This window comes from Gouania willdenowi, chromosome 11, assembly GCF_900634775.1.
Source record: "Gouania willdenowi chromosome 11, fGouWil2.1, whole genome shotgun sequence".
Lineage (NCBI taxonomy): Eukaryota > Metazoa > Chordata > Actinopteri > Blenniiformes > Gobiesocidae > Gouania > Gouania willdenowi.
The window spans coordinates 31172759-31188962 of record NC_041054.1 but is presented as its reverse complement, the minus strand read 5'-3'; the positions used below and the strand labels follow the sequence as shown (position 1 = coordinate 31188962).

The following is a 16204-nucleotide window of genomic DNA, read 5'->3' as shown; positions in this document are numbered from 1 at the left end:
TTTTCTTATTTTTGATATTCTACTTTTGTGTGCTTTTGAACTGTGTTTGGTGGTGTATTTATTTCATGTTTGTAAATGTTACCTAGGGGTGTCCCTATCCGATATTGATATTGGATATCGGTCCAGTATCAGCCACAAAACGAATTTCGGATTTTATTGCACTGCGTCTAAAATCTCTGATATTCGGACCATTTTCCGCTCCAGCACTTCTATCCATAGGTGACTGTGGTTCACTTATCAACCTGTTTACTGTCCATCCTGTGCACTTACTTCAAATTTGTAAATTGAATTAAAATAATAGCTTATAATAAAAATAATCAAGGACCTGGTTAGTGAATGGTGTACTCGTAAATGTACATTTTCAAAGTGAGAACTCAAACTGTCTTTTTCACACTGAATTGTTTGCACTTTAAAAGTATAATTTGTTTTTATTGGTTTTATTTAGGTTATTTTTCAGGGTCCTATAATGTATTTTTTATTTATTTTATTCAATTGTAGAATACTGTAGATATTCGTGCTGATATCGCATCAGATCGATATTGGTATTGGTCAATACACAAGGCTGCAATACCGGTATCGTATCGGAAGTGAAAAAGTTGTATCGGGAGGACATCCCTGTGTACAGTATAACTGAGGAAATTGTTGTTCATTAATTAAAAAAAAAAAACCTCCAAATTTACATGATGTTACATATACATATATTAACATAAACTGTAAGAGAATCAATAAACACAACCCAGTTTCACCTAAAACTAAACACACCACAAAACAATTCATAATCTTTATCCATCGAGTGAATTTTTAAGATTAAGATTTGGTTTTTAAAGTAATGAATGTGTTTTTGTATAAAAGGCAAAATGAAACAAGGCCAACGTTTAGCAGCTGATGATCAATCTTAAAACATTCTTTCTTGTCCTAAACTGCCTTTTTATTTTCAGATTAGAGAAAATTAAAGCATTAAACATAAAATAGTTTCTAATCCAGTCAAACGTTGATGATCTAAATGTAATGTTTACCTCAGTGTGTTCTGTAGCAGCTTATAATAATAAAAGTATATGGAAAGTTAAATAATGTGCTGTAGGTTTTAGGTATGTTATCAGACTCTAATGTAGGGGTCACCAACATGAGGCTCGGGGGAACCAGGTAGGCCTTATGGGTCACATTCAGGCCTGTTCTAACCAATTAGCTTCATTATTACACACGACACATGTAATCAGAGGTCAGTTAATACACTGCTGCAATTAAGTTTATATATTAGCATCTTTAAATGTTTATTTTAAGTGTTACAGACGTGGTTTTGCTGCACATTTGCTTTTTAGATTGTGATGGTTCTATTTAACAAAATTGTTACATTGTACAAATGTTACATGTTTAGTAACGTAATATTAGAAACATGAGGATTTTATATTAAATGTAATGAAAAGAGATGTAATTAAAATTATAAGTTATTGCTAGTCTTTCTTCATTATCTTAATTAAATTAATTCACTCTAATTAAAGTGAATTTTTATTATTTCATGTGTTCATCAAACTGGTGACCCTTCAGATTATTCTGTAATTACAGTTTGACTCTAATGTGATAGAAATGACTGGTGGCAGGTTCTGTAGGTTGGAAAAACCAGTGGTTCTCAACCTGTTCAGCCCCCAGAGACGCCCAAAATAAAGGTCCCAGAGAGTGGGGACCCCACTGTAGCTGAAGGTGGTTGAACAGACATGAACATTGAAGAACAGTCATGTGGAGACAGGACCATCTATAAGGGGGAATAAAGGAGAGAGATTTTTGGGGTCCATCCATAAAGTCAGTAAAATGATGGTCCATTGTTCTATGAATCTGTGATAACCACATTTATTTATTCATCTGAATAATATCCACTGTTATCCAGTAATGTTTATTATTATTATTATAGTCATCTTAAAGATGGAAATCCTGGTTTTAATCACTAATAAGTGTGACAAAAATCAAAAAAGGCAACATGTGGAGGAAATCCATTGCACTAAATTAAATCCAAATAAACGTGTTAGATTCAAATCATAGTTTGATTAATGTTGAATATACAGGACACAGAGAAACGCTTCATAAAAATCATTTTACTAAGTAAACAGTATTTTTTTACATTAAAAACAAAAGGAAATGATGGATATCAAGTTGTCCTCCTGCAGATAATCCCTAGCTATGGTAAAACACAGGAAAACTAAAATCAAAGGAAAACATTGTAACTGGAGACAAAGTTTGTTCACATCACCTGTAAAAATAGGCATGTTTAAATACCAAGTATACATGGAAACAGGCTGCAGGGAGTTAGTGTAGAAAAATGTCCCTTCATCAACACATTAACAAGAGTTCTGCACAAAAACAAGGCAGGATGTTCTTCTTCTTCTGTTGTTGTAGTTCCAGTGGTGTCCAATCACTGGTCACTCCATGAGGTCGGGGTCGGCCTGGGCCATGTAGGCGTCTAGCTCTGCGTCCAGGTGACCCTTGGTTTTTGACATGTAGGCGTCCAGCTGGTTGTCCAGCTGTTCACGGGTCACGGCTGGTCGAGCCACGCCTCTTCCTCGGCCACGCCCACGTCCACCTCCTCGACCTGCGAAGCTGCCGCGGCCTCGTAGTCCACCACGCCCTGTTCAACCAGAACCACCAGTTAGCATCATCGAGTTAGCTTTAATACTCCACTTGGGCTCAATTACATTTTTCAATTACAATTCAATCTTTAATTATCTATGTTTAATAACAACTCCATTATGATTATGGTGAACAGCATTTAAATAATATCAAATAAAACAATATTGTATTAAACTATATAATACTGGAGATGAAAATTGTTATGACTTTATTTGTCAATAATTAATAGCCTTTGTTTAAAAAAAAAAAAACTATTTCAATATTTAATATTTTTTGAGCTTTTAACCTTGTTACAAAGTTAATTCCTGATCAGAAACACCCTAAAGTATTATTGGGCTTCCATCCTGCATCTCTGAGAAATCCTCAATAATCTGCTCTCTGAGCTGCTGCTCCGCCCCCTTCTGAAAAATGAGCGGTTCAAATGCTAGTGAGTCATTAGCATTATGACCCACCCCCTCCAGGAAGTGCCTGCTGCCGGTACCGCCCCTCCACAGTGAACACTGCAGTGTAAACACCATCGTATCATCTTTGACTTGATCTGACGTGTTTGTGACCCAATGAAACACAATGGTTGAGGTGATAAACAAATGATTATCACCTTAAATAAACTATTCCTGTATTTAATAAAGAGGAGGAGAAGAAAGTGAATTAGCAGCTTAAAACTCTGGTGATTGTTTGATGCTGCTGATGATGAACACTCAGTCTGGGAAAATTAACCTCAAATATTATGTTTTTTGGGGTTCTTAGAACAAATAGAAATGTGTGAATAATGCCTGATAGGGACCTTTTTCAACCTATAAGGAGCCATTACAAAAGAGTCAAAGAGCCACATGTGGCTCCTGAGCCACAGGTTGCAGTAAACCCTGAGCTAGCTAAGCTGTTACGTTTCTGTGTAAATGCAAAACTTAGCCTTTTAAATCTGGTTTTAAAGCGTAGGTTCAACATTTTGTTTACAAACACGACTTGTCATGAACTTAACATTAAACAGAAAGTCAGCGGACACTGAGTTGACGTATAGACATAGCAACGGTGTTTGCTAGCTTACCATTAGCTGGCATTAAATGACTAAACTGACCTAAAGAGAAAAGGCTGCTGTCATCTGTGATGATGTCCATCACATTAACAGCGCTGGGAGCAGGACTCTGCTTAGCTCTGGGTCACGTAGGTTTTCAAACTCGGTGCGTTGTTCAGCTTTAAAGTAAACTCCATGTGTCCAATTGAAAATTATCGTTGGAGTTCTTATTTTTCTTCATCAACTCCTTTGTCCTGTAGCTCCTCCTACACTATTAATACAGCACTAATGACACACGTCATCTCATAGGGACAATGTCAATCATGTGCAGTCGACCTTTTTGGAGCCAAAATGTCAAGGTCAAGGTCACGTCAAGTGTCAAAAACCTACATTTCCTATAACTTAAATCAGCTGTAAAATGCACTGAAACAATTATCTGTTAAGACATGGTGAAGACATTTAGTAATTGAGAGCATAATTGTAATTGACTTTCAGGGGTAAAAATAATCATAATTTAATTGTAATTACAATTAATCAGTGTGATCATAATTGAATCGTAAATGAACATGGATAATTGAAGATGTAATTGTAACTGAAAAATGTAATTGACCCCAACCCTGGCTCAGACTGGTACCATTGAACATTTCCTTTCAATGTGTGACCTTGACCTTTGCGCAAGGTCAGTCTTCTGTTTTTCCTGCATTATTACTTTCAGTTTCACTAGTAACAACAAACTTAACAAAACCAGATATAAGTCATCATTTTTTGCCAAAATACGCATTGACCTTGTGAATACAGATCTTGCCTAGTTTTTAATCTCAAACTGTTGAAAGAACTTGAGATTTTTCCCAAAATGAGGTAAATTTAGGTGCAGGGACTTATTCATCACTATTACATGGAAGTACAAACCAGGACACATTAATGTTGAATTAGCTCTTTTTCCACCTAAAAACTGTGGCCCATTTAAGGTCAAACTGCTCTGTATTTGGCCCCCAGGCCTTAAGTTTGACAAATGTGTCTTAAAAAACTTGTAGTAGATGTTAGTAACTATCTTTATTAGAGTCCAGATTGTTGCTGAACACTTTTATGACTAAGAACTCTATCTTTATGAATGTGAAGTGATTAAAATGTGTAACCTCTCATCATTCCTCCTCGACCAGCTCCCCTGGGCATAGCTCCTCCCCTTCCAGGAACGCCACGGTAACGTCCACCTCTACGCATGGGGAGGCGCCCAGCGGGGCCCCGGCCCCTCATAGGCATAGCCATGGCCCCTCTCTTTCCTGTTAGAAGCACAAACAACGTTAATAACCTCTTCCACATTAATGTGATTATTAGTATTAGAGGAAATGATCCACCTCTGAGTGACAGCGCTCCTCTCATGACTCCTCCCCTGGCACGCCCTCTCACACCTCCTCTGATCATCCCCCTCATCATTCCTCTTCCTCCTGCTCCTCCTCCTCTCATCAGACCTCCCACAGGACGGCCCAGCCTGGCCTGGATGTTGCTCTTCCCCAGACGCTGCTTCAGACTCTGAGACACGTTCACAACAACAACCAGAGCAGTGAGGTCACAATCCGCTGAGTCATGGTTTAGACAAGCATAAGGAGGCCAAGGAACCAAAGGCAGCTCAGGGGAAGATTAAGACACGTCTCAGAGATCATCAAAGGTGATAAGATGACCCCAACCATCCTGAGATCATCTTTAGATGAAGAAGAAAACTTACAATATTATAGTTTACGATGTATCGTCAAAAACATTCCAACCTGTAAGAATATGCCATCCTACAGGTGTCACAGTGTAGGAAATTAGCCATGGCCAAGATTAGTCCTCAATTTAGCCAAGAATGCTCCAAAACGCTTGTTCCACGGGACAAAAATCGCCCCAAAGTTTATTGTTAACGTATGATTCTCTGGAGCACCGTTACCGGGAGATCCACGGTGTGTGATCATGTGATCCTGTGACTGTGCATGAACGCAGAGCTTCATCTAAAGTGTTGGTTCACATTATTATGACTGTAATAAAATCAATGGCTCATCTGATGGAGAGAAGGATTCTGAGTGTGTCCATAAGTAGTGTGAAAGTTTACCAGACCAAATTAAAATGCAACAATGTTGGAAATTCACAGAGTCCACTAGACTATGTGTGTGTGAAAACAGTTGTTTTCTTTGACATTATATGATTTGGGTTTGAAGTGTTCAAACCATAGACTAAAAACAAAGAAGGACAATCTCCCAGTAAAGTGAAGCTTTTCTTGTTAGAGCTCCCCCTGCTGACTGGCTGCTGTATAGGTCACAAGCCCCGCCTCCTCAATGATAACAGATGGGACGTTGGTCAAACTGTAAAGTTAAAATACTGGTCACATAATTTTTTTTCCAAAGCTAAACTCTGCTGTGATCATTAGTTATTATCACCTACATTGTGTTCAAGTGCTCATTTTTCTGTGAACTTTGTTTTAAATAAGCTATTTGAAGATGAAAAACAGGATTTGACGTACATGATGATGATTGACAGCTGCGGGTGTTGCGTAGCTCTCTTTGTGAATATCAGTTACGTTGTGAAGGAAAGCTGAGACGCCATTAACCTAGATATTAGAGTGTAAATAAATGGTGGTTTTGTACTAACCTCTATGATATGAACAAGACGTTGGTAGAATGTCTCGTGGGAAAAATACTTAAGTTCGTGGAATAGCTGGGCTGTGTAAGTCAAGGCAGTACGCTGAATGGGCGGGGCGTGTTACCAGGGCTCCTCCCACCGGAACCTACTGCACAGACTCTGGCCCCAAATGACATCAGATTTGCAAGTATTTTGGCTTCAAGAACGTTGAGTGGGAACAGCTACAGTACACACCCACTGGTTCAAACTCAGAGACAATAGCACTTGTTGGCATGTTCTTGGGGCCGATGCGTCGGTGGGACCATGAACTGATAAATGAGCTGCTTTAAGTTGTTGTCCTGTGTTTCTGAGAAATCGATGTCACTGCGGATGTTAGCCAGCCCTGCTAGCAGCACTTCCTCATGTGCCTCAGGTGTGCTTTTCTCCAGTCCATCTTCATCGTCGTCTTCTTCCATCGTGTCGGGTCTGACAGCTGAGTCAACGTTGTGTAGTTCAAATTTTGAGTTATAGGTCGTATATTTTGGGCGATCGTAGCTCAGTGGTAATGGGGTCGTCCAATAATCGGAGGGTTGGGGGTTTTGAATCCCTCTCCGAGTCATTGACGTGTCTTTGGGCAAGGCACTTTACCCACATTGCCTTGTATGAATGGGTATAAATTGTGCATAAATGTTGGTGGTGGTCAGAGGGGCCTTAGGCAGCCACTCTGTCAGTCTGCTCCAGGGCAGCTGTGGCTACATTGTAGTTTACCACCACCTGTATGACTGATGTGAATGAATAATGGTTTCTGTGTATGCTTTGAGTGTCCTTCAAAAAAGCACTATATAAATTTAAATTGTTACAGGTAGTAATTATTACAGTCTGCAGTACATCGTAAAGGACAGGTTTTTATTTATTTATCATGGACTGGCTGTTATGAGATATGTTATGAAGATTATTTTTGTTTGAAAAAATAAATACAAATCAAGAGGTATAGCCTTGATTTAAGACTAACAAAATAAAAACATGTTAGATGACAGATAACTGTTTCAGTTTAATTGTAATTATAAAAAAATGCTGGTCAGAGTGATCATAATTTAATCATAAACGAACATGGATAATTGAAGATGTAATTGTAACTGAAAAATGTAATTGACCCCAACCCTGGCTCAGACTGGAACCATTGAACAACATTTCCTTTCAATGTGTGACCTGGTCAGTCTTCGGTTTTTCCTGCATTATATAACTTGTCAACAAATCCAGAAACAGGTTGTCAATTTTCAATTGCCAAATATGTATTTGCCTTGTGAATACAGGTCTTGCTTCATTATTGTTATTATTATATTGAGTATAGTTAATCTTAGAGAACTCTCTTATGGATCTGGTTGGATCAGCGTCTTGCCGGAAGTCTGCGGTGGTGAGTTTTGATGATGGAGTCATTTGTTCCTGACTGAATTAAAGTCTGGAGAGGTTATTATTGATAGAAATTAAAATGTCTGACCTCTGAACAGCAGGGTCTACGTAGACTAGAGAGATGTAGATGGTGGTTTGGAGGAGAGGTTGTTTGTTATCTATGGTGAGCAGATGGTTCTCCTCCAAGTCCTACACCAAGTTTACATCACAATGTTTTTAAGTGAAAATGCAAAAGTTTAGTAGCATTTTGTCTGTTGTTTACACGGCAACAGCACTTTGGTGCTTGAAAATGAAACTTTTTCAAAACGAGACATATTTCATGCCGGCACCAGATTCTGAACATAGCCGCAGTGCTGACTTTAGGAGATTTAGAGATAACTGGGGCTTTTGAGTTTGTTACTGTGACATACATCATGTGTTCTACCTCTGAGCTGGTGCCTTATGTGATAAAGTGTTTACCTGCTTGTGATTGAGAGCAGCTTGCACAGAGGGCCTGTTCTCCATCTGCTGGGCTAGCCGGCGGTTGCGTGCGCTAGCTAGATGCTGCTGCTGCATGGTGGCGCGGATACTCACTGCAGTGGGCTGCTTGTTCTTCAGCATGTTAGTGAAGCTTTGAAAGAGGGAGTAAAAGAAGGGGAGGGGGTGTACAGAGGAGGAGGAGGTAGGGTTCCACATCAACTCATTGCTCACAGCACAGTGCGGCCTGCGGGGCTCATCAGAGCCACGCCCACTCACCACTGGTTTTCTCTCTCAATCTTAGGACAGAGCATCCTGACATTAGAGCACAGACAGAAAGGAGAGGAGAAGAAGAGCAGACGGTGCCACCTACAGGCCTCCTGCTGATCAGCTGACTGATGCAGAGACCCTGGACATGAGCAGCCGGCCCCTCCAGCCACTTACAGCATGGACCGTGACCATAGATTGGGTGAGGTGCTGCACCAGGACGTAGACCGGTCACGTCCAGACTTGGACTGGGTGTTGGGCTCAGAGTGGAGCAGGAGGAAGAGGAGGAGAAACAGAGCTGATGATGCTTCCACTGATTGGAGAGAGAAAAGGTGAGGGATGGGAGGTGCTCAGCTCCCTGTGACTCAGCCTTCCTGTTCCCTCTGAAGGCCTCGTCCTAACGTGCACAGTGCCGTGCACACAGCAGGGAAGAGCAGGGTCAGCTCTACCAACACACCCCTCTCCTCATCATCATCATGTGTTCACTGCTCACACAGCCTGTGGATATGTGAGCAGTGAACACATGATGGGGAACAGTGTGCAGAGCATCCATGTCTGCTCCAGCCTTCCACAGACTACTAGAACCTTCTGAGGGCCCTGATGATGAGTAACTGCTGACATGGTGCATGGTGGCCCTCACCGCTCGTTCAGGGACACTTTGGTGGTGCTTTTCAGGATCACTTTTTGGGAAGAAGCAGCGCTCATTTTGACAGTTCCTGAAACAGACGAGAACACAAAAAGTTCCTGTTTAGGACATTTCATTATTTAGCAAAACAACTCAATTCAATGATTGACCAAAGTTACAACATGAATAGTTTGACCTACAGTCAATGTGGAAAACTAAAACTTAAAATATGATTTGTTATTTACTCCATGGACCGTAAAACTCAATCTCTATAGAGGAAAGCAGTAGTAATGTAGAGCTGGGTTTGAATTTGTACATTGGTAAAAAAAATTAAAAAAAAAAAACCCCCAAAAAAACAGCAATTTGAAAAACATCTGCAATGTTACAAACACTTGGATGTTGTGTTGATTTGTCAAGTCTATATGTTGAGGAATAAATATGTATAAATGAATTTTTTTTTAATGTTCTTATCAAACAAATTAACATTTATTACCACGTTGACACCAAAGTACCAGAATATTGGTACTGTTAAGTATTGATACCAGTTCAAATGTGAAAGGTACCCATCCTAAATATTATTGATTGTTTAAAAACAAATTAGCCTAGCCTTTAGGTTAGTTAGCGTTAGGGGTGTTGAAAAAAATGGATTCAGCGATATATCGCAATATTACGCCACGTGATTCTTGGATTGATTCAAAATGCATCCATATCTATTTTTTTTAACCTTTATTTAACCAGGAAAGTATTTTCCACTGCAGGAGACATTGTAACTGCACAAAGAAGTGTGATGAAACCTGGACATGTTGACCAGCTTGTGTGTGTGTTTATTTTTTAATGTAAAAAAAAAACAAAAAAAAAAAACCTAACCTTCCACATTTATTTGTTGTTCTAGACATACACCTCAGGTAAATTGCACTAAAGTTGAAGTTGGTTTAAAAACCAGAGGAAAATTGTATGTTTTTTAAGTTGTTGGCACATGTCATGTTTCATACACAATGTTCTCATGAAAGTGTATGAATTTACAGATTCATTGTTTTTTAAGTCATTCATATATATATATATATATATATATATATATATATATATATATATATAGCATCATATTGTGACCTATGTATCAGAATATGAATCGTATCATCAGATACGATAGCATAGTGTGTTATTAAGGGTGTGTGATCTGACGATATCAGATCATTAAAGATTACAACGTGACGACAATCTCCCAAATCATGGAGATCTTAGAACCATCTGTAGTTCAGTGTTTAAAATAACGACGTTTCTTCTTCAGTAACAGGGTAATCTAATTACTTTTTATGCCGTTACAACGCCGTTATCGTTACTGAACGCTAAATGTGGTGCGTTACATGCATTGATTGAATAAACTGTATTCAGAAAGCACCCTGGCTTCATACACAGCTGTAGTGAGGAGGGGTTAAAAACAAGGTGAGCGATTATGATTGGCTAAGGCGACGTCATGTTTTATGGTAGCCAATCAGAGCCAGTGTTTTTACACATGTGCCAGCACACGCACACTACAGATTTGATGAATCAGCAGAGATGGTGAGCGTGGAGCAGTCTGATGAAAAGTTGTCATTTTTAAGGTGACGATACAAACACTATTTTATATTAATTATGGTCAAAGACAAGAACATGTGAAGTGTTCATTATATCCAGGAGAGAAGACTATGTCGACATACGTTGTATGCAACTCAAAATTAATGAAGCACCTCACAACGACACACGCATCTAAAAAATCTGAATTATTTGACATATAGCAATTTTTTTTTTTTAACAATAACGCAAATCGTTACTTTCCTTGGTAATGAGTTACTTTTATTACAGAGTAATTCAGTTATTAACTCAGTTACTTTTTGGATCAAGTAGTGATTAACTATAACTAATGACTTTTTAAAGTAACGTTCCCAAAACTGGTGCTAACACACATTTTAACCCTTGTTGTGCCGTGTCTGCATCATATGTCGGTCATCTATACACAGAACATCTAATGGTTTTTTCTCTGTCAAATCACACCATTTGCTATTCAGCATTACAGATTATTAAGCGTTTAAACACAGGAGAAGTACGCTCCCCCTCAGTGCACAGACACACACAGTCAGCCGTGTTAGCGACTGTCTGTCAGAGGCTCAGTGCAGATGTCTGTCTGTCTGTCTGTTAAACTATCAGTTGTGAGTGTTGAAGCACTGAGAGATGTTTGAGGAAACACTGCATGTGTTTCTCTTCTCTAACTAACTCTCTGTCTCTCCTCAGCAGAGATCTGCTGCAGCTAACGGGCTGTTTACACATTCTTAAAGAGACAGTGTCCTGAATGTGATTTACTTTAAAAACTACTTTCAACAACTCAGAGCTGCCCTGAAAAAAAGCAACACTACATCATTTAATCACATTTCAGCCTTAATGAAGGAAAAAGTCAAAAGTGACAAAATGTTATTGTGCCGCTAGTGATTAATAAAAGGGTCTTTGTGGCTCCACTGACTGATTGTTTTTCTTGCAAAACTATTGATAAAAAATAAATGGTTTATTGCCATTTTAAAGGAAAAATATATAGATGTGAATATTGGCCCATATCACCCAGGCCTAACGTAACCAAAGCAGTAATGTTTTATCTTGTAAAAGATAATTGTTTAAACTGTGTGAAATGAGGCGTTCAAACACTGCTTAACGTAGGATTTTATTAATGAGTGTGTTACCTCAATAACTAATAGAAGTCACTAGACTGATGTGCTGCCTTGTTATGTAGCAAGAGTTGCTAATGCTAATGCTACACTACTTTAGTTAAACAAAGTAAAGACTGTGTGACTAAAATAACTTGTCAGCCTTTTTGTTTAATGTTAATTGTACTAAGAACCAGTTTGATAAATTGTTTACATACAATTAAATGTAAAAAAAAAAAAGATAATTACCTTGTCCTAAATTATCTTTTATTCCCTTTTCCATTTAGGGCGATGATTTTAAGGAAGTGATTTGGTTTGTTTTATTGGTAAATAACTTTAAAATAGTCTAAATGATTTGAATACAAACAAAATGCCTATGACTTCAGACATAATAATGTGTTTAGACTAGACAGGGTTAAATCCAACATTGGGAAACAAAGTACTGTGTATAGAGCCATCAACCACTGAAATAACCTTGATGCAGAGACAAAACAATCCGAAAATCTGACAATATTTAAAGAGAAGACACGGAAGATATTCCTACAAGATCAACACAGCTGGAGGAACGTAAACAACGTCTGGAAAAGAAAGCCCGAGGGGATTCGGATAACAACGAGAGTGAGGAGGAGTAATAACAGGAACAATGACTGATGATGAAATTGTGGTATGATGAAGATAAGAATGTTTGACCAGGAAAGAAACGAGCTTTGATGTAAAATTTTCTGTGTTCAAAGCAGGGGAAGGATTTACATAAGCAAACTGATTTTTTCCGTCGCCCTTTCCGGCATGCAAAAAGACAAAAAAATAAAAAATACAACAAAAAAACGGTGACCATGTGATTTTTGCTGTGAATGTCAAAGTGAATTTCTGTGATTGCAACCATGTCGGAAATGAACTGAATAAATAAATAAATGAAAAATTGTGATGATATTTTCCCCATATCGCCCATCTCTTTGTGTTATCAAAGGACTTAATCTATTCATACATTTCTGGTGTTTTAGTCAATCTACTAACCGCATGACGCGTTTTAGACTTGTTTATCATCACGTGTACAATTGTTCTTAAAAAGAAGAGAAAGCCCTATATACAAGTCCAACATTAATTATGATAGTCAAATGCTTCCCCGAACGCCTGCTTTGGAGACAACACACCGGTCTTAAACGTCCCCTAACCCGGCCCTAAAGCTCCCCTAACCCGGCCCTAAAGCACCCCTAACCCGGCCCTAAAGCTCCCCTAACCCGGCCCTAAAGCACCCCTAACCCGGCCCTAAAGCTCCCCTAACCCGGCCCTAAAGCTCCCCTAACCCGGCCCTAAAGCACCCCTAACCCGGCCCTAAAACTCCCCTAACCCGGCCCGGTTACATTAGCAGACGGTACGTCACTCACCAACACAAAGCTTCAGTAGATAGTATCATTTCAAACACTTCTCCGCTCAGCTAACATGGAGCAAACATAGAGCTAACATTAAGCTAAAGTAGGGCTAATATGGAGCAAAAAATAAGGCTAAAGTAGGGCTAACAACGATAAAAGTGTGACTAACATGGGGTTTAACATGGAGCAAAAATAAGGCTAACTTAAAGCTAAAATAGAGTTAAAAGTAGAGCTAACGCAAAGCTAACTGGGGGCTAACATGGCGGAGGCCGCGGTCTACTTACTGTGGTGTAAAGCGTGTTAGCGGTTTGCTGCTGTTTCTCGGCTTTTCTCTCCCAGTGCTGTGAGCAAACAGCTGTGATTCGATCCCAACACACGGCTGGTAGACTCTGTATCAAAGGAACAGCTGATGGTACCGACACCACTGACTCCAGTATCAAATAAAATGGAGAACTTCCTGTGCTCACGTTCGTCACACCTGCGTCACTACCGGCAGCTGGAGGCGGGGCTGAGCTGGCAGTAAAATGGCGGCGGTGCAGCAGGAAGCGGCTCTGCCCCAGGACGCAGTGGGTCAGGGACTGCTAGAGCTGCTCACGCCAGCGGTGCAACAGCTGGACGTGCACGTGCACACCGTCCGGTGAGTGTTACTGGCTCCGGGAGCTCCGCCCACTCTCCTGTTGCAGCTCTGTAGTGAAAAGCTCGTTTGTTGTTGTGTGCAGGGAGAGCCAGGTCGAGCTGAGAGAGCACATAGACAGCCTGGCTACGGGTGAGTGACCCGGGATAGCACCACCGAAGAAGAACAGTGATTCTTCTTCTTCACAGACTCACACGTTCATCTATTCTCCTGCAAAACAACAACACGTGACCAACCTCTGTGTGTGTGTGTGTGTGTGTGTGTGTGTGTGTGTGTGTGTGTGTGTGTGTGTGTGTGTGTGTGTGTGTGTGTGTGTGTGTGTGTGTGTGTGTGTGTGTGTGTGTGTCAGAACTGTGTAGGATCAATGAACATCAGAAGGTGGCCCTGGACCTCGACCCTTATGTTAAGAAGCTTCTGAACGCCAGGAGGAGAGTGGTTCTAGTCAACAACATCCTCCAGAACGCACAGGTTCTCACTTTAGACCATTTAGTGTGTTAGACGTGTTAGTTCACTGTATGTTTTATTTCAATTTGAGTTTTTTGTTTTATTAGAGCTATAATGTGATAAAGAGCTAACATAGTGTTCTATTAGAGCTGTAATATGATAAAGAGCTAACATAGTGTTCTATTAGAGCTGTAATATGATAAAGAGCTAACATAGTGTTCTATTAGAGCTGTAATATAATAAAGAGCTAACATAGTGTTCTATTAGAGCTATAATATGATAAAGAGCTAACATAGTGTTCTATTAGAGCTGTAATATGATAAAGAGCTAACATAGTGTTCTATTAGAGCTGTAATATGATAAAGAGCTAACATAGTGTTCTATTAGAGCTGTAATATAATAAAGAGCTAACATAGTGTTCTATTAGAGCTGTAATATGATAAAGAGCTAACATAGTGTTCTATTAGAGCTGTAATATAATAAAGAGCTAACATAGTGTTCTATTAGAGCTATAATATGATAAAGAGCTAACATAGTGTTCTATTAGAGCTGTAATATGATAAAGAGCTAACATAGTGTTCTATTAGAGCTATAATATGATAAAGAGCTAACATAGTGTTCTATTAGAGCTGTAATATAATAAAGAGCTAACATAGTGTTCTATTAGAGCTGTAATATGATAAAGAGCTAACATAGTGTTCTATTAGAGCTGTAATATGATAAAGAGCTAACATAGTGTTCTATTAGAGCTGTAATATGATAAAGAGCTAACATAGTGTTCTATTAGAGCTGTAATATAATAAAGAGCTAACATAGTGTTCTATTAGAGCTGTAATATGATAAAGAGCTAACATAGTGTTCTATTAGAGCTGTAATATGATAAAGAGCTAACATAGTGTTCTATTAGAGCTGTAATATGATAAAGAGCTAACATAGTGTTCTATTAGAGCTGTATATACATAGTGTTCTATTAGAGCTGTAATATTATAAAGAGCTAACATAGTGTTCTATTAGAGCTGTAATATAATAAAGAGCTAACATAGTGTTCTATTAGAGCTGTAATATTATAAAGAGCTAACATAGTGTTCTATTAGAGCTGTAATATGATAAAGAGCTAACATAGTGTTCTATTAGAGCTATAATATGATAAAGAGCTAACATAGTGTTCTATTAGAGCTGTAATATGATAAAGAGCTAACATAGTGTTCTATTAGAGCTGTATATACATAGTGTTCTATTAGAGCTGTAATATGATAAAGAGCTAACATAGTGTTCTATTAGAGCTGTATATACATAGTGTTCTATTAGAGCTGTAATATAATAAAGAGCTAACATAGTGTTCTATTAGAGCTGTAATATAATAAAGAGCTAACATAGTGTTCTATTAGAGCTGTAATATGATAAAGAGCTAACATAGTGTTCTATTAGAGCTGTAATATAATAAAGAGCTAACATAGTGTTCTATTAGAGCTGTAATATAATAAAGAGCTAACATAGTGTTCTATTAGAGCTGTAATATGATAAAGAGCTAACATAGTGTTCTATTAGAGCTGTAATATAATAAAGAGCTAACATAGTGTTCTATTAGAGCTGTAATATAATAAAGAGCTAACATAGTGTTCTATTAGAGCTGTAATATTATAAAGAGCTAACATAGTGTTCTATTAGAGCTGTAATATAATAAAGAGCTAACATAGTGTTCTATTAGAGCTGTAATATGATAAAGAGCTAACATAGTGTTCTTTCAGGAGCGTCTGAGGAGACTCAACCATAACGTTGCTAAGGAAACCGCTAGGAGGAAGACCATGCTGGAGGAGTCAGGAGGACTGTTCTCACGTTCTCCCAGTAAACCTTGACCACATTCCTCACACATTCCCAGTCAGTGGAACATAATGATCAGTGTGTCACTGTGTTATTATAATGTGTGTGAGAAGCTTTAATAAAGTGTTTTCAATGATGTCCCAGTTTGATCTGATGTCACTCCATGGTGCGTTTACATGGTGTTTTAAATTAATTTCCAGCTCGGACAGATATAAAAAAAAAAAAACTCCACACATTACAAACGGCTCATACGCAGATGTGGAGCAGGGAAGAGGAGCTGAC

General features: G+C 38.8%; 2 protein-coding genes across 2 annotated transcripts; one reads left to right on the top strand and one right to left on the bottom strand.

The window, feature by feature from the left end:
• Nucleotides 1–2072: 2072 nt before the first annotated feature.
• Nucleotides 2073–13564, bottom strand: chtopa (chromatin target of PRMT1a). Its single transcript, XM_028461270.1, has 6 exons — nucleotides 13308–13564; nucleotides 8997–9072; nucleotides 8093–8243; nucleotides 4987–5161; nucleotides 4768–4911; nucleotides 2073–2617 (listed from the first exon to the last, which is right to left on the bottom strand). Exons 2-6 carry the CDS (start codon nucleotides 9059–9061, stop codon nucleotides 2412–2414), a joined length of 741 nt encoding a protein of 246 aa, XP_028317071.1. The 5' UTR covers nucleotides 9062–9072; nucleotides 13308–13564; the 3' UTR covers nucleotides 2073–2411.
• On the top strand, nucleotides 13502–16060 carry snapin (SNAP associated protein). Its single transcript, XM_028461271.1, has 4 exons — nucleotides 13502–13660; nucleotides 13743–13789; nucleotides 14007–14125; nucleotides 15850–16060. The coding sequence occupies exons 1-4, from the start codon at nucleotides 13548–13550 to the stop codon at nucleotides 15955–15957; spliced, it is 387 nt and encodes a 128-aa protein (XP_028317072.1). The 5' UTR covers nucleotides 13502–13547; the 3' UTR covers nucleotides 15958–16060.
• Nucleotides 16061–16204: the final 144 nt, after the last annotated feature.

Excerpts from the sequence above, each read along its gene's own strand:
- snapin (XM_028461271.1), top strand. The coding sequence starts at position 13,548 with ATGGCGGCGGTGCAGCAGGAAGCGGCTCTGCCCCAGGACGCAGTGGGT. Across the intron at positions 13,661-13,742 it reads GTGCACGTGCACACCGTCCG|GGAGAGCCAGGTCGAGCTGA; the intron begins GTGAGTGTTACT and ends TGTTGTGTGCAG. Across the intron at positions 14,126-15,849 it reads ACATCCTCCAGAACGCACAG|GAGCGTCTGAGGAGACTCAA; the intron begins GTTCTCACTTTA and ends GTGTTCTTTCAG.
- chtopa (XM_028461270.1), bottom strand. The coding sequence starts at position 9,061 with ATGAGCGCTGCTTCTTCCCAAAAAGTGATCCTGAAAAGCACCACCAAA. Across the intron at positions 5,162-8,092 it reads CTGCTCTCAATCACAAGCAG|AGTCTGAAGCAGCGTCTGGG; the intron begins GTAAACACTTTA and ends AACGTGTCTCAG. Across the intron at positions 4,912-4,986 it reads AGGAGCGCTGTCACTCAGAG|GAAAGAGAGGGGCCATGGCT; the intron begins GTGGATCATTTC and ends TGCTTCTAACAG.